The following is a 22,785-nucleotide window of genomic DNA, read 5'->3' as shown; positions in this document are numbered from 1 at the left end:
TGGTGGTGCAAAAAGACATTAATGTTAATTCCTGAATGAGGAGGTTTTGACTTCTTAGATGTATTGTATGTATACATATACTATACTATATAGATATACTATATACCTATAGTATTATAGGCACTCTCTCTATATATATATACATGTATTTATATATATATGTGTGGATATACACAGACACAGTGGTAGATACAAAAAGCATGAAAGTGGGAGATCCAGCAGGAACCTGGGAATCTCCTATGGCACAAATTACAAAGCCAACACATTTTAAGAGAGAGTGGTGATTATATCTGAGGTACTCCACCCTGGGAGGAGCAGTCATACAATAATGGCTTTTCATCCCAAATGGCAGATAAGGAAGAAGAGGGCTGCATTCAGATGATGCCTCTTATTTCCTTATCTGCCCCATAACCTGCTGAATGTTGTGATATGTAGTGAAATCACAATTATCCTTAATATGCCAGGGTGTTGTTATCAATGAAATACGGAGCAGCAGCGCTGAAAGGAACGGATGCGGTCTGTATTCCCTCTATAAATTCAAGGTCAGTTAATCAATTCCCTTATCAGCCCAACGGCATCCTGCTCTCAGGTAGATCAGCAGCCTCCCTGTTTAGTGTATTTCATTGCTGGGAAGGGATGTGCAGGACCAGCCAGCTCCAAAATAAACAACTAAGGACAACAATATTTAATCGTACAGAAACTGATACACGGCTTATCCGCCACCTACTGCTGTGTAATTACTGTAAATCTACCTTTTGATCAAAATGTACAGGAAAAGAGGAGTTAGGCTGCACAAATCATCATTATAAAAAGCCTGAAACAATTCAGTGTAGGAAGACCACTCTCATTTTTCAAAAATATCATATACATGCAGACACTTTTCACAAAACCAGCTGCAGCTCTGTCACTTGTAACTGGGCTGCAAACCACTTGTCCTGTCTCTTTTCCTCCTCTTAGTATAATTGCATCTACAGAGAAACCCCCAGCCCAAATTCTTAACCAAGGAGACAAAAGGTCAACGAACACAAAATATTATTTAATACCATTTTATAACATTCTATAAATCAAAGCCAGCAATTTGTAAAAAAATATGGCCTTATCTTTACATATTCCACAGCACTGTAAAAGTTTCCTAATGAGAGAATTGACTTCCTGCACTTTCGTTTCATGTGTTTTATTTTGGGTCAGCTTAATTTCAATTTTTATCAGAACATCAACTGCAGATAAAAAATTCTGTACACCTGCAACAGAGTTTTCTGTCCAGACATAATTTCCTCTTTATCATATACATATCTCACTTAAGCCCTCCTAGCATAATTCTTTGTCATTTCACAAGTAATCTGCTTTTTAGAAGGAATAGGGAAGATTTCAAATGGCATCAGCTGACTTAGTCTCTCATCTTAAACCTGTGGGTCTGTTTCTGTTACACACAGCACACAATATATCCTTGGCTGTGATTTGTGTTCCCTTGGTGCCCCACTTGAAAACATGGAGATAAAAATCACAAATAATGAGGAGGAAGATTATCTACTCTGCCTATTGAAACCCTGAGGATTTTGATGACTAGGAATGAAGGAAATGGAAAGCAAAGGCAATACATGAGACACAATTCAAACAGTTGTATTGTTTATGCGTATTTGAAAAAAAAAAAAAAAGAAAGAAAAAGAAAATAGAGGAAAAAGCTGGCACATAACTCAGAGAAGACTGAAGAAGCTCCTACTTTCAGCTCCTCTATTCTGAGTTTATATGAACAACTATTAGAATGGTAATCACAGATCAAATACACAGAGAGAAGGGTGGGTTTGCTCCTCTGCCAGAGCCACTCTGGTGTTTGCCAGATGTGCAGGAAAGAGACAAATCCATTATGGCTCTACAAGCACACAAGGATGTCCTTGTGAGGGACACAACCCCCTGTCCTGCTGGTAAAGATTCCTCTTTGGCTTTCACATCAAATGCTGCCTTTGCAGGAGCAAAGACCAGTGGGCTCAACAGCAGAGGTGTTCATCAGCCCAGTGAAGGAATGGAAGATGGAAAACACATATTTTGTTCAGTGGCTGGAGCTGCTCCCTAATGCATTGAAGAGGAGCCCATTGAATTCAGGACCATCTGCCAGCACCAACCACGAAGAAAATTTCCTGTTGCTCCCCTCTTTTCACAGGCTTCTATAAACAGATACACCAGCAAAAGAGAGAGGCAGTGAGATGCAAATGAGAAGGAATCAGAAGGATTTCAGGAGAACAGACAGACTTTCACAATGTCTAAGCTTAAATAAAGGCAATGCTTCATTCAAGATGGCTAATTTCGTAATTACTGTTGTGAAGACCTGAGCACCTCTCTTGTGACATTTAGGTGCACAGCATAGTGACAAAAGAAGTTACAAAAAGCCCAATGATATTGATGGGGAGTAAATAATTTCCTAGTGTTACTGCAATTGATCCATTAGTATTCAAGGAAATCAATATTTTTATTAAAACATATTTTGGAAATCTAATCTGTGGTAAATAACTACACTTGGGTGAAGCATAGAAGGATAGCAGACTGCTAAAAATGGCAGCTCTGTATTTGCTGGGTGACTTTCTATTTTTGCAGTTTTTCACTTTTTCTTTTCTCTGTTATAACATTTTAGAGTAATTACTTTAAAAATTAGATTTACACAAAGATAAGAGTTCACATTTTGTAATACCATAAGTATTGGGATGGCCTGTCTGGAAATAGATTTAGATTATGACAGTAAGTGGTCCAAATAATACATGGCCAAATAGGTGGGGATTTTTGGTTTGTTTTTTTTTTTTTTTATTTTAACTGAAATAGACAAATTGCACAAAACACATTGTGATGGAAGAGGATCACAAATAACATAATTTTTCAGAACATCAGAATGACTGACAAAACAACTGCCTGAGCTTCAATCATGTAAAATCCAGACAAAATAGTCAATTACAAGTATTGTAATTACTCTGAAGGTACTGCAGTTGTTCTGTGGTGCACACAATGCCAATTATAGGATGATGTTTCTGTCAGTTGCAAACTTTAGAAAAAAATAAAAGTATTGAGTTAAACTTAGAGCATGGTACTATGGTTATACCTGTTTCAACAAAGTGTAGTTGGATCCATCAGTGCTAATTTTTCTTATCTCATGATGATCAGCCAGAATTAAGAAAGGTTCCTCATCTAAACCCCGGGAGAAAGAATATATTAGACTAGCTTTTACGTTAATTTATGGAAAATCAGGAATACAATGCTGAAATACAGATGGCTTGAAAAATAAATGTTACATGCTCTGATCAATGTTATGGATGAAAGAAATATTTAAAACATTCAAATGCTCCAAGAAAGATCAATGATGCAGTATAAAAATGAACAAAGCAATCAATTAGTATATATTTCAATGCAATTTAATTCTTTTGCCTTTGTAATATGGGAACCACACTGTATTTTAACATAATTTAATGTCAGATTAAATGGGAGATAGATTTCATTCCATATGTTTTAATTTCAACTTAATTTTAACTTTCAGTTTAACACTGACTACTAATTATGGTTGCAAACGAAGCATGTTTTGACCATTGCTTTTTCAGATTTCATTAGTCTGAATGGTACAGTGAGAAAGAAACCTACTCATAAAAACCTTGATTGTTTAAGTTTGAACTGAAGCCAGATTTAACATAGAGTTACCCTGGCTTTCTAGTTTATAAAAAATATTTACTTTCAGATACTCATTCATAAAATCACTGAAACATCTCTGACACTAACATACATAACTCTAAAAATATTTTTTTAAGGCTGTCTTTATTTTAGCTCTATTGAGAGACACCTCAACTAAAAAAAAAAATAAAAAGATTACCAGAGATAACTAAAAATGTATTAAAGGCTTTGTATCTTTGCTCTTGCACTCTAGAATGTAATGTGTTGTCCAGCCTACTCTGCTCCTGTACTGAACACATTTGCATGTTATAACAGAGTTGCAGTTTCTATTTTTTTTTCCTGTTCCTCCTTTTCAGATGAGGAAGTTTGATGTAGATTCTAATATTCTAAAGGTGATGAAATCTTATCATAACCATGCTATTTTCATCTGACTCAGAAGCAGAACTAAGCGATGTATTTTAACTTTTCTAATACTTTTCCTAATAAAGTTAATTATTCACGCTTTCAAAAACCACTGTATCTATTTATTACAAATGAACTGAGGGAAACACAGACTAAAAATATAACTTATTATTGCATTCAGACACAGTCACCTTCCTATTTATATTAAAAAAGTAGCAGATTTAAAGTAACTGTTTTTATCTTGCATAGAAAGGTACCACAGACCTCAGGGCTAAGTTTTTTTTCCCACAAATTATTTGGATACAGCTGTGGATTACAAAAACATTAAATAGTAATACCTGAAAGGGATTTGCAGCCATTTGGGTTATCAGGCTGTGTTTCATACCCTTCTGCACACAAGCATTTGTAGGTTCCGTAGGTATTGATGCATTGCTGGCTACAGGGAAATCCAGATGAACATTCATCAATATCTACACAAGTTTTGCCATCATCCTTCAGGAGAAATCCAGGCCAGCATTTGCACTGGGAAAGAAAACCAAATACATTCATTTTTAATTCTGTTTATCACCTGTGTGTACTTGCTTCTGAATATGTTAGTGTCATAAACTTTTTATGCATCTCATTTTTTCAAGTAACATCCTAATTACTTTGCTGCTTGTATGGTTTACAGGAGGCATGCCTACTTTTATTGTCAAATATTGCTGATGTGATCCTAAGCACTATTTCCTCCATAAAAACCCAAACAAAACCCTGTAGAATGAGTAATTATCCTTTCTACTTTAACTGAAGAAAAAGTAAAGCACAGCTTTTCAAAAATATAGAAAGGATTTTTTCTTGAAAACAATGATGGATGGACCCTTTGGAGATCTTAAGTTTCAATTATACATGTGTTTTTTGGTAAAGATAGACAGTTTTTAACTATTTTCCTTGGAATCATTGATACCACCTAGCAATCTGTGTAATCAACACAGGAATGTGAATGAGAGCTCTTCAGGCTGATTAGGAGCTGGACATGGACAATTCTTGCAGATCCCTTCTAACTCAGAATATTCTCTGTTTCTCTGACATTTATTTGGGTCTGATGATGATCCTGGCAACTTTACCACACGCAATGTGAAAGGTGCAAAACACAAGTGGGCAGAGGGATTTTGACAAAGGGGCATAAATTTTATCTACACAAGACTTCCTGCCATGTTCCCTCCTATATTCTCTATTTCTCTCTGCAGAGATCCAGAACATGCTTTCTCCACCTCTTCAACAAGGTTTTTGTTGAACCCAACAGCTCCTGAGTCTCTGTCTCAACCCCCACACTTCCAGAGGATTCAGTACCTGCAGATCTAAGCCATGCTGCACAAATTTTATTTAGTTCTCAGTGGGCCAATGTTCAGCTGAAAAGATCAAACTTTTGATCAGTTTGATCAAAAGTTAAGGAGGGCAGTTAAGGTTACTTCAGAGTTAAAACCCTGAAAAAAGTCTGTCTTCTGTTTTTAGCTGCTGTTTACAGGCTACTGCAGGCTGCTCCTGTCTACTTGTCAAGGCGAAAGAGCAGATTCAAACAGCATCCTCACATGCAGACAATGAACAGTTTTATTCTGCTACTAAGGTGATATTACTTTGTTTAAATATTTCTGTAAGAGTCTCTGTCTTGGGAAAAAAACAAAACAATGGAGAAAACCACTATTTCTGCTGTTCATTCCTATGTATTGTAAAATTTTTACTCATTGATTTTCAGTGTTCTGTATACACCAGTATGATTTGTTGCATTTAAAGCACCTTTCCATAGGTTTAAAATATGTACTGTACCATTTTTTAAATACAATTGGCAATTGTTTGCTTACAGGAAATGAAAATTTTAATGTTCTTATTTTGGCATGTAAGCTACTTCACTACAAAGAGATACCACACAGTAGGGATTTATTATAATCATGCAGTAGTTAAACACTTGAGAGCTAAAAACTTGCATTATATTAAACCACATTTTGCAATTTTTCACCTTGTATCCAACTGGAAGGTCCTGACAATCTTGGGAACAGCCACTGACTTTCTTACTGAGGCATTCATTAATGTGGCAGCTTTTCTCATCAGACCCATCACTGCAATCTTCTTTGTTATCACAAACCTCATTTTGAGGAATGCACTTGCCATTTTTGCACATAAAAAAAGAGCTGTTACATGACTGCTCTGGAAAACAAAAAAAGAACACACAACTTGGTGTCATCTCTTAGTATTTGGGATTAGTTTTCTCATGGATCAGCTGCTGGGTGTGTGCAAAAGGAAAAATTGTATAACAATTCTTTATTGATAGTTTTATAATAACTTCTCACTTTTCAATGTCTTTGAAGGTTATTCCTCTCCTGGAAAAATGGGTGAAGACATCAACTTATTACTCCCTCCTACATATTTTTTTTCATATAATGGAGAACCCTCTACATAATCTCTGCACAAAATACACTTCTAATTTCCAAAAGTTAAAAAAACTCATGCGTTCTCCCCTCTGTGTGTGCCGAGGTGTTTAGGAACACAGCTGGCTGAATTCCAACGCATTCCTTATCTAATGACCTGCAAATATGTTCTTCGTTGTTTGGCAAAACTTCAATGCATCATTTCAGCTACATTCAGATCCTCCAAATAGCAACTGGAACATTTAAATAAATATAAGGTGGGTGTGCTGCCTGGGTGTGCTGCCTCACCTCACAGCAGATGAGTGTTTTCCATCAAAACTGGAATAAAGAACCAGGCTACAGAGCAATGAAGACAGAAGAACTGGTCTTTCAAAAAGCCACAGACTAGAACAACAAATGCAGACCAGAACTAATTTCCCTCTCAAAAACCAATCAGACCTCATAAAAATTATTAATGTAAGAAGAAAATATCAATAAAACCAATAGCATTGGGTCAATAATTTACTAAAAAAAAAGTGTTTATTATTTATAGTGGGAGCAACTTTATATCCCCTTTTATATGAACTCCTTCTGTGTGATGAATATCTGGAACACAATAACCATTATAGGAGCAAGCCAAAAACTTTGGAAATTACAATATTAATATAATCTTATTTTAGCATCAACAGGAGTTATGCATTAAGGAAGTGTCTGCAATTTTATGCCATAGAAACTGGTGGCTTGGACTTTGTAAACTGAAGTTTTGGATGCTCAGAACAATTTCTCCTTGCAAGACATGACCAAAATCACCATGAAAGCACCAGAAATTTAAGGTATGAGGTTTTACATTTGCTGACTTAGGACTCTAAACCATCGCTCTCAGAAAAGAAAGGTCAGACGCGTTTTTCCAAAAATTACAAACCTGAACTTTTGCGCTTGGCGCAAAAAATTACAAACCTGAACTTTTGCACTTGGTGTTGATAGGGGCTTCATCAGAGTGGTCTGGGCAGTCAAAGTCCCCATCACATTGCCACTGGGAATTCAGCAGGCAGCGCCCGTCAGCACAGGTGAACTCTCCAGGACGACAGCGACGATACCCTACAAAACCAGCAACCACTCACCTCAGGCTTGCTCCCATAGTTTCAACATAAAATTCTGCATTTTTGAACCAACACAAATAAAATTATTTTTTGCTCCATCTAGAGATGCTAAGTGTTGTGCTCATACACCAGCAAAGAGAGAAATCAAAATAAAGAAATCTATAATATACAGATATTTTCTAGCTATTTTCTCTTGTGGTTCTCATTTCTGGAGAAAATTTAAGAGTAAATAACCAATACAGATTGTAACAGCAGAAAACCAGGCATGATAATCACCAATTTGTCATTTTGAAGGGGATATTTTCCATAAATATTCCATAAATATCATTTACATAGATTAATGTTTCTGAGTATGGCCCAGATACATTGTACAGACAATCGGAACATACAAGAAACCCTAAATTCATGTGAATGGTGAAAACTAAACATTCACATATAGTTATAATTGATATAATTTAAATGCAGTGATAATCATGATAGATGTGTTTAATTTTTTGATAGAAAAAAACCCCATATATGGAGACACAGGCAAAAATACATATAATAAAGATAAACTTATTAAACAATAAACTCTAGGACATACTTTTAAAATTCTTCTAAATATTATTAGCAATCAACTGGAAGACTTTATGGAAAACAATTTGTCACTGTAGCCTCAGATCCAAGTTAATTCCGAGCTGTATTAATTAATGCATAATTTAAAAGTGAGAATGAACACAATTTTAAAAAAAAAAGAAGAGTTTTCTTTTTCAATAATGCCTTAGAGTAGCAGGCCCTGAAGAATGCCTTACAGTTAGCAGTGTGAAATTGTTTTATTTACTCTATTTTTTGTTATACTTGCCACATTCCAGGGATTCATCTGATCCATCTCCACAGTCATCATCGTGGTCACAAACAAACTGTTTGGGAATGCAGACTTTGTTATGGCACATGAAAGCATTCTCATCACAAGTGTTATTGGGAGCTAAGGAAAATACAGCACATAAAATAAAAAAAAAAAGAAAGAAATTCAGAACAATCAGATAAACAGACGATTTTCTTACACAAAGATGAAATGAGAAGTGAATTTGAGGGAATTCAATGGAAATAACCATAACTTTTTAGTCAGATAAAAAGCATCACACAATTCAATACCAGAAAAAGCTATTTATCACAAAGAATGCTACAGAAGTAAAGATAGCTAAAATCTTCTGTAATCCAAGAAAGAAAAGCTTCAGAAGTCAATGCTGTCTATGACTAAACTAAGGTCTGGCTCTGAAGAAAAGAATATTTGGGAAAAAGAGATGTCCTTATATTGGTCTGCTCCTGAACAAATGCTCTCTGAAGTCCACAAACACTCAAATATATAGAATACACTTATGTACCATTTTTATGTATTAATAAAAAAAAAAACCCCTCCAATGAAACTGTTACTGAACTCCTGACACTGTTCATGGAAATGCGTCTCAGGAAGACTGGAAGTAACATTTTATAGGGCAAGAGATGCCAGGATCTGAACAATTAGCCAGAAAAAACTGAAGACAGAACTTGCATCTCCCTTCTTGATGCGCAACCTCCTTGACATGAGCAGCAGCATTTTCTTCAGGAAGAGCAATAAAACTGCAGAGTCACTGAAGTGCTGATTTTCACCAGTCAACACTGCAAAATGCCTGTGGCATGCCACACATCGTGATCTCCAACTGGGCTGCCTCGCTGTGTCAGCCTGAGTAAAGCTGTGAAGGATCCTCTCCATGTGCTCACACGTGGGTCAGCACTCTTCACCAGCAAAGTGGACATGAAAACAGCATGAAATAGCATGAGAATAACATTTTTTTGGACGTGTAAACCTACCACAGCCCGCTGTGGAGAGCTCATCGCTTCCGTTGGGACAGTCGCGCTCCCCGTCACAGAGCCAGTGCTGGGGCACGCAGGCGTGGGAGCCCAGGCAGCTGAAGGTGTCTGCAGCACATGTCACTGAGCCTGGGGACACATGGCAGGGAAGCCCTCAGCACTGAACCATCCCAAATCCCCAGCTGGAATACCCTAACCCATGTTTGTATGGTGACTGGCAATGATTAGAGGGGTTTGTTTTAAAGTCTCAGTGATTATTTCATTCTGTACATTATGATAAACCTACTGGCTGGGATCATTTTATAGGAAAATTTTCACAGAATTCACAGAATCACTGGGTTGGAAGAGACCTTCATGATCCAGTCCAACCCAACCCCAGCACCTCAACTAAACCCTAGCACCCAGTGCCACATCCAGGCTTTGTTAAACACACCCAGGGATGGTGACTGCACCACCTCCCTGGGCAGCCATTCCAGAACTTCATCACTCTTTCCATAAAAAACTTTTTCCTAATATCCAACCTAAATTTCCCTTGGTGCAGCTTGAGGCTGTGTCCTCTGTTTCTGTCAGTGCTGTCTGGAGAAAGAGCCCAGCCCCATCTCACTAAAACCACAGGGAGACCAACCCCACCTCACTAAAACAGCTCTCAGGGAGTTGTAGAGAGTGATAAGGTCACCCCTGAGTCTCCTTTTCTCCAGGCTAAACAACCCCAGTTTTTGACCATCTGCTGTTTCTTTCATTCTTTTCATTTATTCAGCCTCTTAAATTCCCCACAATTCGTGGAAACTACCCAGCAGAATAACTTTTCAGGCCAGTTTTGGTCAGTAACTTTGGCTGCACATTTGGACTGACCGGACACAGGAACTGATCTTGCAAACCACATATTCCCTGCACCACCAAAGTATGCCAGGAAACCAAAGGCACTCCAAACTTTTGTTAATCAGTCCCACAGAGAAGAAAACAATGTGTATCAAGTACAACAGTAGTGGGAGCAAAAAATATCTGACAGCTCTGATCCAACTAACTCAACATATTATTCATCTGACTAATTTTTTTTTCTGTTTTTTTAGATAATATTATACCCTAGGGTTATAAGCTTCCTCCATTTGGAAGTAAATCTTAGAAAAACCAGTATTTTTTAAACATGAAGTTCAATTCCAGAAATATCAAAAAATGGCAAATGAGTGTAAGTAAGCAAAAGTTGTTTCTTTTGCATAAGTAAGATAGAAAATATATTTTTAAAATATTTTAATATTTTATTAAATTCCAATTAAAACTAGTAGAAAATGTGCTGTTTCCATTTTAGTGGAGTATTTTTGACTTATCTAAGAGGGAATAGAAGAAAGAGCTAGAAAAAAACCCCAACAAACTTAATACAAAAGTACAATAACTTTAGGGTCTTTGAGCACCTGGCACTCTAAAACTCAAACAGGGGTTTTACATCAAGGGTAGGAACTGGAGAACGGGCTGGCTGTCCTTTTACCCAGTTTGCCATTCCTAACTTTACTGATAATGATGCCTTAAGTTTTAGCTTATTTTTCAGATTCTGTACTGTCTCAGTGTGTGACTCAGAACTTCATATGAAGTGTTACTAAGTTCTCTTCACAGCTTAATCAGACAAAACAATCCTTTTCTAGCCTGAGAACCAAGGACACCATTGCAGCTTCAGGCCCAAAAAGTGTAAAGGATTTAGTCAGAACAAACAATCCTTTTCCAGCCTGAGAACCAAGGACACCATTGCAGCTTCAGGCCCAAAAAGTGTAAAGGACAGCAAACTGAGGAGAGCAAACTGAGAGGATGAGACTTCATAACCTGAAGCTGTGATTGGACAATTGACCCCAATATGTAAATGCACCAAAACTTAGAAAAGTGTGGAAACTCCTGACTGATTGTCCATTTTTGTGACCATTTCGGGTCCATCTTGGGCAGAGACACAGCAAGGCTCTTGCACTGCCCAAGGTGTATCCTTTGAAGGCCTTTTAATAAATACCTACTTCATTCCTTTAACTCTGTCTAGACTCTGTTCCAGGCCAGACTCTTTAAGCATCAATAGAATTACACAAATTGTACAGCTCCCATAAAAAGGAACCTATCTTCTGGATCCCTCACACCCTTTGGAGATTCTGTCCTTGTTCCCCTCCCACCCTCTCCTTGGATTGGAACATGTGGCCCCCCTCATTCTGCACGATCTGACCCAACCCAGAAATTAAAAGATCCAACTCACCACAGATGGCATCGCTCTCATCTAACCCATCTCCGCAGTCGTCCTCACCATCGCAGGTCCACTGCTTGGAGATGCACTTGTTTGCAGAGCAAGCAAACTGATTCCAGGAGCAGGACGAATCTGGGGATGACACCAGGCCCTGCATTTGTTAGGTTCACAATGTCACTGCATTCCCTGCCGTTTCAAGCACAGTTTAGGGTTTTTTGCACCGCTCCTTTCTCTCCTCCCAGTTTCCATGTATTAAAACGCTCCAAGTCCATACAATCCCAATCTTGTTATTCAGCATATTATCAGTTTGTCCAAGAGTTTGCATTCAGCAACATATTTTTAAAAGTAAACAGTGAAACATTCCAAAAGGCATTCCAACATTTTCAAATATTTTTTTAAGTTGGATGAGGATAAACACTTAAAAAACCTGAAACCTTGTTTGCATATTTAACAGATGCTACAACTACAGTGAATTGCTTTATTTGGGTAGCAGGACAGAGAGGGCACAGATCAAATTTTCCAACCCAGCCTTCCTCCTGGTGTTCCAGAAGTTAACTCCATCTTTAAAAGATGTAATGTTATTTTTTCTCACAAGAAAAATTTCTGTGTGTTTGCTTTATCCCATTTACACTTTTCTATAGATTGAAAATAAGAGCTCAGCTTCTACATTTCAAAATCAGACTGCAAAACTGTCCTAAATCAATGATATTCTTTTCTGAAAAATTCAGGTATTGCATTTTTCCCAGGCTTCTTTCTTTAAGAATAAAGTTTATTTTGCTGCAACTGATTTTGATGACAATAAATTTTAATATTAACATTAAAAAGAATTTTAGGTATTAAAATCTGAATTTAAAGGAGAGCACTGTAACAGGTATCTCAAAATGGGAAAGAAGCATTGACTTAACCCCCTTCCCTTTTGCCCACAAAAATCAGCTAATTCAGTTTACAGTATTGTACAGAAGAGTATAACACCTGGAAATTTAAACACCAAGTTATGCTTGACAAATGTGGCCAGCAAAAAGGACTCTGATTGTCACAGTGCACAGCACTTCCTAATTTCAAAGTTATAAGATAAAAATATACAATAAAAACTGCAAATCAAATATGGAAGCATGTCAGTGGGAACTGGGTCATGAAGAGAGTAATAAAATAAATAATAAGTAATAAAATGTTCAGTCATGGTAAGAAGTAAATGAAAAAAACCACAAAAAAACTGAAAAAAGCCCCAAATTTCAGGTCTTATTTAAATTGGGAATAGAAAAATTTGACACTGCTCTCTGGTACAATTTCATGACAAAAATAATCCATTCAGGTAATCTATACAAACTGAAAAATACAGTTCTCATTAGGAGTAAAACCAACCTGCTCTTTACCTCAATTAGGTAAAATTTAAGAATGTGAAACGATCTGAGACAGAACAGACCCTTAACCCAGTTCACAGCTCATGCTGTATTTTATTTACATCACTTTTGTCATTACTTTAAACAATTATATCTGTATCGCCTCTGATGCAAAGCAATGCTGACTTTGAGGTTTGGGTATTTCCTGCTGGGCCCCAGACACTGATTCAAATTCATTCTTTCTGTAAAACTCTTTTAATGAGGAGTTGTGAAGAATTAGTGGAATTGTTAAATATTCAATGAATAGAAAACCCTGTATATAAATACATCCTTAAGAGAAAAAAAATAAATTAAAGGGCTTTCATTCTGGCACAAAATAGAATTTAAGGTATTGGCAGCATGAAGTATTAGAGTTGAATCTGAAAACACAGCATTAAAGACGCTTTTATAGAATCTCTGAGATATAAATGCACACTTTGTTTCCAAAGTGCATTAGTGACTAGAGAAATACAAATAAGACAAAATGCTCACCACAGTGCAATTCATCTACTCCGTCCTCACAGTCTTTCTGCCCATCACAAAGCCAGGTGGTCAGAATACATCTTCCACTAGGACAACCAAAATAATTTTCTTCACATGTGGGTTTGTTTTGAACTGTGATAAAATAAAGAATGTAATGTAAAATGGTCTCTACTAGTATGATTAGGAGCCTAATACATTTCTGCTAAATTTCTGAATACAGATGGACAAAGTGTTTATGTCTAAAAATGGAAAAAAAATTGTGTTAATAAAAAAAAAGTGATTGCTAAGTAGTTTAGGGAGTTGAAATAGCAATTTTTTATTTTTTTCGGAGAAGAATCAGAGCACAGCTTCAAACTAAATCAAAAGGCCTAGAGAGGAAAGTAGCTCAGTTTACAGGTTTTGAGGTCAGGCAGGTCAGCATTGCTTGTTGTTTTACACAAGCTGAAGAAATTGCCCTTCTGAACTTTCTGCTGTCATTTACAAGATAATCTAATTGTGGCAGTATTTTTGTCACTGGGAGAAGCCACAAATCTCATCCATGCACTAACAGGAGCTAAACCAGTGATGCTGGAGCCAGAGGTTTAGACTTGGCCAGAAATTAAAAAGTTCTCCCTTGTCTTTTTAATTTTGTTGAGTCAGAAAGTAATTTAAAATTTGACGTTTATGAATGATTAAGAAACCAGGAGTGAGGAAAGAAAACATGCCACATGCAGAGTTTCATGATGCAAGCAAAATATTAGTCTAATAACAGCTTATTTTCAAAATTTTAAGCAAGGTCCTGGGAAAGCCCAGGATTGAATTCCAAGCACTGGAGACCACTGAAGCTCTCTGCCATGGTTTTCATTATTCCTTCAGTGTATTGGATTTGTTTTCAGCCTCCTCTCTTTTAAAAGGAAAGGTAAAGTAAACATTTATGGCTGCTACAGCTGTATGAATGAAAAAAAAAACAAAAAAACAAAAACAAAGACTAAAGAAAGAAGTGGAACATCTGTGATGACTTGGTAGATATTAAGGATTCCCTAAGCAAAGCTAACCTCCATGAGTATTTTGCTGTAATTTTCTGTAAGAACAATGACACTGAACCAAACTGCTAATGGGAATTACAATATTCATAACAGAAACAACACTCAAAAACTTAATGTGCCAGAGCTGGTCAGTTTTGAATGAAATGGCAAAGGAAATCACATGTAGTCTGAGTGGGAATGGTATTGCTTCCAAGTAAAGGGAGGAATGATCCAGGCAATTAGTCACACATTAAAATGATGGAACATTTTGGCACACATTTGGAATTCAGAGAGAAGTAATACAAATAAATGGACAATGGAATAAAATGCACATTAGTGTACTTATGCAACATTAGTTTACCAAAGCTGTAGCACACTGCTCTCAATATTTTCCTTGGTATGGGAAAAAAAAAACCCTTTCTTTGTCTAAAAACACAGTAAATTAAACTATTTTGACCTTAATGAAGTGTTATATACAATAAATTCTTCATAATTAAGAGATAATCTAGAGAACATGGAGATTAGAATGAAAACCCTAACTTAATATGCATCTATTTTATAGGACTAATGGAAGTTCTTAAAGACAGGTTGGCTGACTATTCTGCTGAAGTCCCAGGTTCCTCTGGATCCTGGTAATATTTTTGTCAATAAATTTGGCACAATGCATATGAGAATTCTAATAGAACCTTCTGGTGACACAACAGGTTTATCATACAGATAAAGAGAATATTAAATAGAAATAATCAGATTATGTCCACTACTATGCAAAAATTTGATGGCATTGAACAACAAAAAATTAAAAGTTTTAATTTTACAAATGAATAAAATTTATTATCTAGTAAATATTTATTTTTATTTAACACTAGTTCCTAGAGGAAAGAGAGTTACTGGTCAACAGGAGGTTAATTTCAATCTAGAATGAATCAATTATAAAAACAAATAGAAACAAAAAATGTTTTCATTTTGTATTTAATATTCTCAAACTCAGACGAGGAGTTCTGGATAAAAATGGAGCAAACACATAAATGCCCTCCTTCATTAGGTAAGAATCAAATATTATGAATAATTCATTGGTTAACATTAAATAGAACTCCAGTCCTGTGTCTGGGCTCAAGTTGTCATGATCCCTTTCTCCTGGCTGCTATCACAAAAGCAATAACCCTGGATTCTACCCTGGCAGCCTATTCCAAGGACTTCCACCAAATAAAAGAGAAAGTAAAACAAGTCAGCAAGAAAAGAAATACCACCCACTAAAGCAGCAGCTAATAAAAGTTTCTGAGTGATTATGCTGATGCTTGATGAGCTTGACATTTTAATGACTTGTGTTTTACTTAAATAAAAATGATAAATGACAGGCCTAACCTGGAGAAAATGGAAAGCTAGACATTACAGTTTGCTTCAGAAAAAAGTCAGTATTCATTTGTAATAATTTGCATAATCCCAGGAAACACAAAATAAAGGTGAATAAACTGCATTCAGCATTGTAATAATCTCTATGTTAAATAAATCAGTATTGACCAAATAAACATTTTGCAACACAATGAGAAACACTCTGTCTCCCCAGATAGGACTTTTTTTCTTTGTTTAAAAGGTAAATTAATGTTTTGTGTTTGGTTTTTTCAAAACTTTTTTTACAGTTACCTGGGCATTTTAATTCATCTGTATAATCTCCGCAGTCATTAGACCCATCACAAATCCATTCTGGCAGTATACAGAGAGAAGTGGAATTGCAGCTGATAAATCCTGAAGACTTTATCCCAAGTTTATAGAAGTAAGTACAGTTTGTATTATCTGGAAAGAGACAGAAAATTACCGCACACCTAACGCAGCCTGAGAGCCTCAACGTTTAATTTTCACGTGGGGCTGGAGGAGCCCGCGCAGGTGTTGGAATCCCAAACAGCAACACCCAGGAATGAACTGCTCCATAACAAGGAATAATCAGGGAGCAGCTGCTGGGAGGGAGCACGAACACAAACTCACTGCAGTTCTTTTCATCCGAGGCATCTGCACAGTCAATGATCTGGTTGCACCGCGCCGATTTCCCCACGCAAACCCCATCTGCACAGCGGAATTCTGTCGGGGCACACGACGAGTCTGCAACATATGGTTATAAAGGATGTAAATTTGTGTGCTAAACACACTCTTCAGATGCACATCAGACACATGATGATGCTTAAGCCTTCTGCCTTCCAGAATGAGGCATTCAGAACACACTGTTCCTTCCAGCAGACACATGATTTGCAGTTTATTACACCTTAAAAGTTGCTAATTTTTTAATTTATTTTTTAGCCTAAAAGTGACTCTAGGTAATTCAGTTCATTTTGAGATAATCAAGTGTCCTGGTTTTGCACGATTGCAGATTTCCCCAGGCGGCTGCTATTCATGAAAAAAAATTGTGAGCCATGAGAGAACTGTTTTTTTCTTGTGGAGAAGTCTCCACAACCTTAACAAGAGGGACTTCTCTCCCTAAGTGAACTGAAGAAAGATTTTTCTAGAAGTGGTAAACTTACTGAAATTTTAGGTTTGGTTTCTTTACATTGTCAGTGGGAAAGAAAAGTTTGTGGGGGGAGGAGAAGTGTTCTGAAGGTTTTGTTCTGATTCTTATTACTCTTTCTTCTAGTTACTGTTAATACATTTTTCTTTATAACCTTTTAAAGTTTTGAGCCTGCTTTGCCTTTCTCCTAATCCTATCTCACAGCTATAAATTTTTCTTTATAACCTTTTGAAGTTTTGAGCCTGCTTTGCCTTTCTCCTAATCCTATCTCACAGCAGCAAGTGAGTGCAATGGTGATTGGCCAGCACTGAACCCACCACGCTCATTGGTGCATTGGCCAGGAAATCAAAATTGACGAAATCCCAGATTGGCAAACCAAAACCACTACAAGAAATTGGTGTTTCCACCTGATTTTGAACTGAAACCACCACATCATCATCTGAGGGAGAAAGAAGCATTTTCAGGATCATCCATGAATCTCAGGTTTATTTCTTGTAAAACCAGCTTGGGGTTCTTACCTATATGTTTTTCGCTCCACTTATATCTAGATAAATGATTAAAAATAATTTGATGCCTTCAGAAAATGCTTGTTACTACAGCTACTTAGCTTTTAGCTATAAATCACGTGGAATAATATCCCTGCCAACCCTTCTGAACTGTAGCTAAGGATTTGTATGGTCTGCTTGCTGGTCTACATGCATTGGATATATATGCATATATCCATTGCACGGATATAAATATTCATATTAAAAGACATAAATCAAAAAACAATTCTGATATGAAGAGGAAAACAATTCTAGCAAGAATTGCAAAGGACATGGACATGGTCACGCATTTGGGAAGCGGAGAAATATAGCATTTCCTACTTCAGAGAAGAAGCACATACAGAGAAGAAATCACCATCTTTCAAGCTGTCTGCAGTAAAGTGACTCTCTCATTATTTCGCAGAAGATACAGAATCTGTATTTTATATTTTACACATATAAAACATAAAATATTACATGTATAATGCACATGTATATTTTATAGTCAAAACCACTGTACTTCTAGAAGACTGTAGGTGCAAACCAAAATCAGCCTTTGCATCAATCCCATCATTTGATTAAATCACACGTTATTTTCCAGCTACTCCTATTTGCATAATGAGTATTTACAAAGCAATATTCTGAAATCACCTTGGAAATAAGATGCCATTTACCTTTGCAGTCAAATTCATCAGAGTTGTCACCACAGTCATTGGCACCATCACAGACTTTGTCACTGGGAACACAGCGGCGATTGGAGCACGGCTTGAAGCCCTTCCGACAGCCTCTGTTTTCTGCAAAGTTAAATAGCAGCTCATGATTGGATTGACACCTCATGAAAACAGCCTTACCCTCAATCCAAACAAACATTCCTCGGCAATATTTTAATTGGTGATGCATTCCAAGCTACAGGGGAAAAAAACAAAACTTCAGAAATCATTCATCCATTATGCAGCATAATGCAGTCCATAACTTGGACTGATATAGGGATAAAGAGCAATAACTGAAAGCATGATGAGGAAGAATGACAAAAAAATAAAAAAAATAAAAAGCATGGCCTGATTCCCAGCTTTCATTACCTTGGTACAAAATGCCCATATACTTTAAATGCATTTGTTTTGACACACTTGTTTGGGGAGAATGTTTGCATGTGGCATCACACAGAATGAAGCATATCAAATTTGGCCTAAACCAAAACAGGAATAAATGGAGAATAAAATAACAACAAATATTTGCAGAGAGGTTTCTGGATTTCTGAGCACCAATACCAACAGCATTCTGCTCAAGAACACTATGGAAGAATGTATTAATTTTACATATAATTATATGTTTGAAAATTCAGGACTGATTTACTAAAGCCCTAATTATTGCAGAAGTCACAATAATATTGTTCACTGCATTGGTTATTCAAAATAATGAGTCCAGCACTCTGTTCTTTATCAGATTCAGAAAGCAACACCCTGTATATGACCCAGTGCATGAAAGGACCCCAGTTCTTCCTGTTTTTTTCTCCAGTGTGTAGCAAAATATTTGGTTGATTTAAATGAGGCAAAATGTTCATTGTCACACTGCAAATTAATAGAATGTCCTTCATAAAATTATGTGGCAAATCCATGGACAGACAAATGGCTTGTTCTCAGAATCACAGAATCATGGAATGGGTTTGAAGGGACCTTAAAAATCATCTCCTTCCACCCCAGGCCATGGCAGGGACATCTTCTGCTATCCCAGGCTGCTCCAAACCCTGTCCAACCTGGCCTTGGACACTTCCAGGGATGGGGCAGCCACAGCTCCTCTGGGCAACAAATCTTGTATTTATAAATCTATTTATACATTTAATAGCTAGAATTCATATATTTTACAATACTGTACAATAAGGTATCTTCCATCTTTAAAAAAGCAGTTAGCCATGGTTTTCCTTATTTTTGCTCTAGAGACAGGAACATGAGAACATTTGAGATGCTTTTTATTAAATATGTCAGTTAATACATGAAGTTTGGAAGAAAAAAACATTCTCATTTAATTTCTTCTGGGTCATGTCAAGGTTTTCTTAATGTGTGTTGGCATTTTCTTCCTGGGCAGCTTGGCCGAGCAGTTGATGTGAATAAGAGGAAGCAAACTAAGTGTGTTTAACACCAAAATGACAACAGGAAGGTGAAAGATATGGAAATACCCACCACAATAGAAAAGTTTCTCATCAGACTTGTCCTTACAGTGAGCAATGCCATCACAAGTCAGCTGATAATCAATGCATTCACCGTTCCCACATTCAAACTCTGAATAGATGTTGCAAGTAGAATTTTTACCTAAAAATAAACCATGTTAACATGTAATTTTTAAAAGCTTTTACAACTAGTGAAAATAAGAAAACATGCTGGCTGCATTTCAATTTTGACCTACACGAATTTTGAAAACTTGAGTACAAAACAGTAAAACACACCATGGCATCAGAATTTAAAAGCCACTACAAAGAGAACCTGTAAAAGAAAATACATTGACAAATATCCATGAAGAAACATGCAGTGAAACAATCCACAAGCACTCATTTTGATAAGGTAAGAACTTGGGAACTACTGTGCTCAGCTTCCTTCTACTCACCCATGCCTTCCCATCCCTCAGCTTGGATTATACAGCCTAAACTCCAAGGCAGAAAACCTGCTGCTTCCATTTTACTTTTTTCTTTTATACACAAAAACCCTCCCCTTCTCATCTAGTGGATGATTTATCGATTATTTTAGAAAAGAACCAGGTGCACACATAAAATTTTCCCTCTTTTACTTAAGAAACAAAGACATTTCACAAATTGGATACAACAGTTTGGCCATGAACTTCAGGATAAGTCATACTTAGTGAGCATGATTCTAACCAAAACATCAAAGAGAAAGAAATGAGGAGCATTTAGGACAACTCAAGAAGAAGAACAATGGAGAAATTATATCCAATTGTTATGCTGCTTTCTTGTTTCCATTATAATCACTTCAGCAAAAATTCAGGAAGAACCAATGTCTGTTATATGCAATAGCCAAGCCAATATAAATTGAAAACATTTCTTGATTTGATTGAAACGTGAAGAAAAAGTGCTGAAAACAGATTCAGAACAAGGTGAGATCTGGTCTTGAAAATGATTTATTTAGTCCTTTACATTTGAAGCATTTTTATCTCTTTTCCCTCAGTTTTCTAGCACTGTAGGAACTTATGCAGAATAATTATCAATTGCATTTGTAGTTAATCTAGTTCAGCATCTTAGACTGCAATCTTTAGAAAAAAATAAAATAATAAAAGTATATATAATATAACCTGCCCTCAGTTTGAGTCTAACTGGACACACTTGTAGAGATTGCTTCAAACTCCATCTTGCAGAAACAAAGAATTTAAACGCCTTTCAAATGGTTTCTTTGATGACAAGTAAGTAGTCGGAGTAGTCATTACCCATATCATCATCTCTCCCTCTTAGAATTTCACTGCAGCTTTGTCTCAAGGCTCTTGACTGGCAGTAAGTTATACAGCCTAATTACATTGTGAAAGGACAGTTAATTCCTTTTCTCAGCTGGAATTGCTAACTTTCAATTTTATTGAGTATCACTTGCAGCTCTGTTATGAAGAAAAGAACTTTTGATCTCAAAGCTAAACTCTAGTCTGTCTTGTTTCCATCCCTTCTGTGTTACTCTACCCCATCATTTAATGTCTTTTTTTTTTTCCTGATAGCTGAGATCAACATTTCCTGCAAACACTCTACAGAATAATTTAGAAGATTAAATCTTATTTCATGTCCTAGATGATAATTTAAACATGGTTTTACCTAAGAGCAATTTTAAGAGTTGCGATGCATTTGGAAAATATAAATGCCATATAATTATAAAATAAATTGTTAGGCATTTGAATTAATCTACTGAACCTCTCTCACTTCCGCTGCCAATCACTGGTTTGTCAACATAGAGAGATAGGTGAGAAAGTGCTTTAATTAAGGTACAACTTCAGTAGCTTATCCCACATAACCCTAGGGAAGGATACATCCAGATACTTCTATCTATCTCAGCAGTAATTGTGATAAACATGTAAAAATCCCATTAATAGGAAACAGCAACCCACTACCATAATAGGAGTTTAAGGAGAGTATGAACATTTTTTAGCCCTCCAAAAGGCTTACAACACAAAAGAGTTAAAAGCTTGGTTGGTGGTGAATAGCCAGATTAATTTTTACAGTATACAGAAGAAATAAAATTAATGGCTTGGGCCATGTCCTATGAAAGCCAAGTGCCTCACAGCACAGAAAAGCATCGTGTCAGCCACCATTACTTACTCACACATCTGTTATCATCTATCAGGACTCTGTCCCCTCTGCACGAGCAGTTCACTCGTCCATCAGGCGTCAGAAGGCACAAATCATGGCAGCCTCCATTCATTTGTGCACAGGGAGATAACTCACCTGGAAGACAAATGACAAGAGATGAACTCTATTTTATTAAATTTGCTTCAGTGGCCAATGTCTTTGAGGGAGCAAAAGTCACCATATCTCAGATTCATGGGCAATTGATTCGGGTTTTATCAGTCAGATGAAAATGTCAACATCCCTCAGATGCTGGCATGCTAAAGATAAACAAACACCTGAAAAATAATAATTTAAAAAAACTGCAACATTCAAAACTGCAGAAATTTGACAGGAAAGTATTTAACTGCTAACCACTGAGCACAGTGCCCACAGCAGAACATTCTGAATAACACTTATTTACTTGCTGTCCTAGGTTGTAAGATATATCTGTGTTCTATTTGACATCTGTTAGAGGTGGGGCAGTTATCTTCTGTTCATTGGGCAGTTTTCTTTATCTCTTCCACAACCAATCCTCCCTCCAAGAGATCTCTTCCATTCATGGCCAGTGAGTGTCCCTGCATGGCTGATAAAATTCCATCAATCCCATTGGGAGAAGCTCTGCCCAGGGGAGGAGCCAAGCATTCCCACCTGGATACAATCTGAGCCTGGAACAGCACAGCAGCCTTTGGTCACTGCATTCCCAGAGGAGCAGCTTTGTTCTCCCCTGCATTCCCAGAGGGAGACCAGGCCCATCTACACCACCCCAGACCTTCAGAGGGAAACTCCCCCCTTGTGCAGGATCCCTGCTCCAGCAGAACCACAGCTGGCACTGCAGGAGGGCTGAGCCCCCATGGGATGGGACTGTGCCACCACCCTGACCCACAAGGTGTCAGGTTGTATTCTGACTCTGTAAGTGGTTTGTTTTTTTTTAGTTTTGTTTGTTTGTACTATTGCATTTGTATTTTAATTTTCCTAGTAAAGAACTGTTATTCCTATTCCCATATATTTGCCCGAGAGCCACT

The 22,785-nt window shown here is 36.9% G+C and overlaps 1 protein-coding gene across 1 annotated transcript in view; it reads right to left on the bottom strand.

Moving 5' to 3' along the window:
- The window catches only part of LRP1B (LDL receptor related protein 1B), a 288,470-nt gene that overhangs the window by 92,683 nt on the left and 173,002 nt on the right, over positions 1–22,785 (bottom strand). Inside the window, exons 42-54 of the mRNA XM_041473230.1 lie at positions 21,755–21,880; positions 19,632–19,760; positions 18,129–18,248; positions 16,417–16,530; positions 16,078–16,227; positions 13,442–13,564; positions 11,583–11,702; positions 9,359–9,487; positions 8,370–8,492; positions 7,386–7,526; positions 6,041–6,228; positions 4,386–4,569; positions 3,086–3,171 (exon numbers count right to left, since the gene is read on the bottom strand). Of these exons, the coding sequence (XP_041329164.1) occupies positions 3,086–3,171; positions 4,386–4,569; positions 6,041–6,228; positions 7,386–7,526; positions 8,370–8,492; positions 9,359–9,487; positions 11,583–11,702; positions 13,442–13,564; positions 16,078–16,227; positions 16,417–16,530; positions 18,129–18,248; positions 19,632–19,760; positions 21,755–21,880 (1,733 nt within the window). The remainder of the gene's footprint in view (positions 1–3,085; positions 3,172–4,385; positions 4,570–6,040; positions 6,229–7,385; positions 7,527–8,369; positions 8,493–9,358; positions 9,488–11,582; positions 11,703–13,441; positions 13,565–16,077; positions 16,228–16,416; positions 16,531–18,128; positions 18,249–19,631; positions 19,761–21,754; positions 21,881–22,785) is intronic.

This window comes from Pyrgilauda ruficollis, unplaced genomic scaffold (genome assembly GCF_017590135.1).
Source record: "Pyrgilauda ruficollis isolate IOZ18807 unplaced genomic scaffold, ASM1759013v1 scaffold3, whole genome shotgun sequence".
In the NCBI taxonomy this organism is placed as follows: domain Eukaryota; kingdom Metazoa; phylum Chordata; class Aves; order Passeriformes; family Passeridae; genus Pyrgilauda; species Pyrgilauda ruficollis.
The sequence above is the reverse complement of the archived record's forward strand: the minus strand, read 5'-3'. Positions and strand labels throughout refer to the sequence as shown.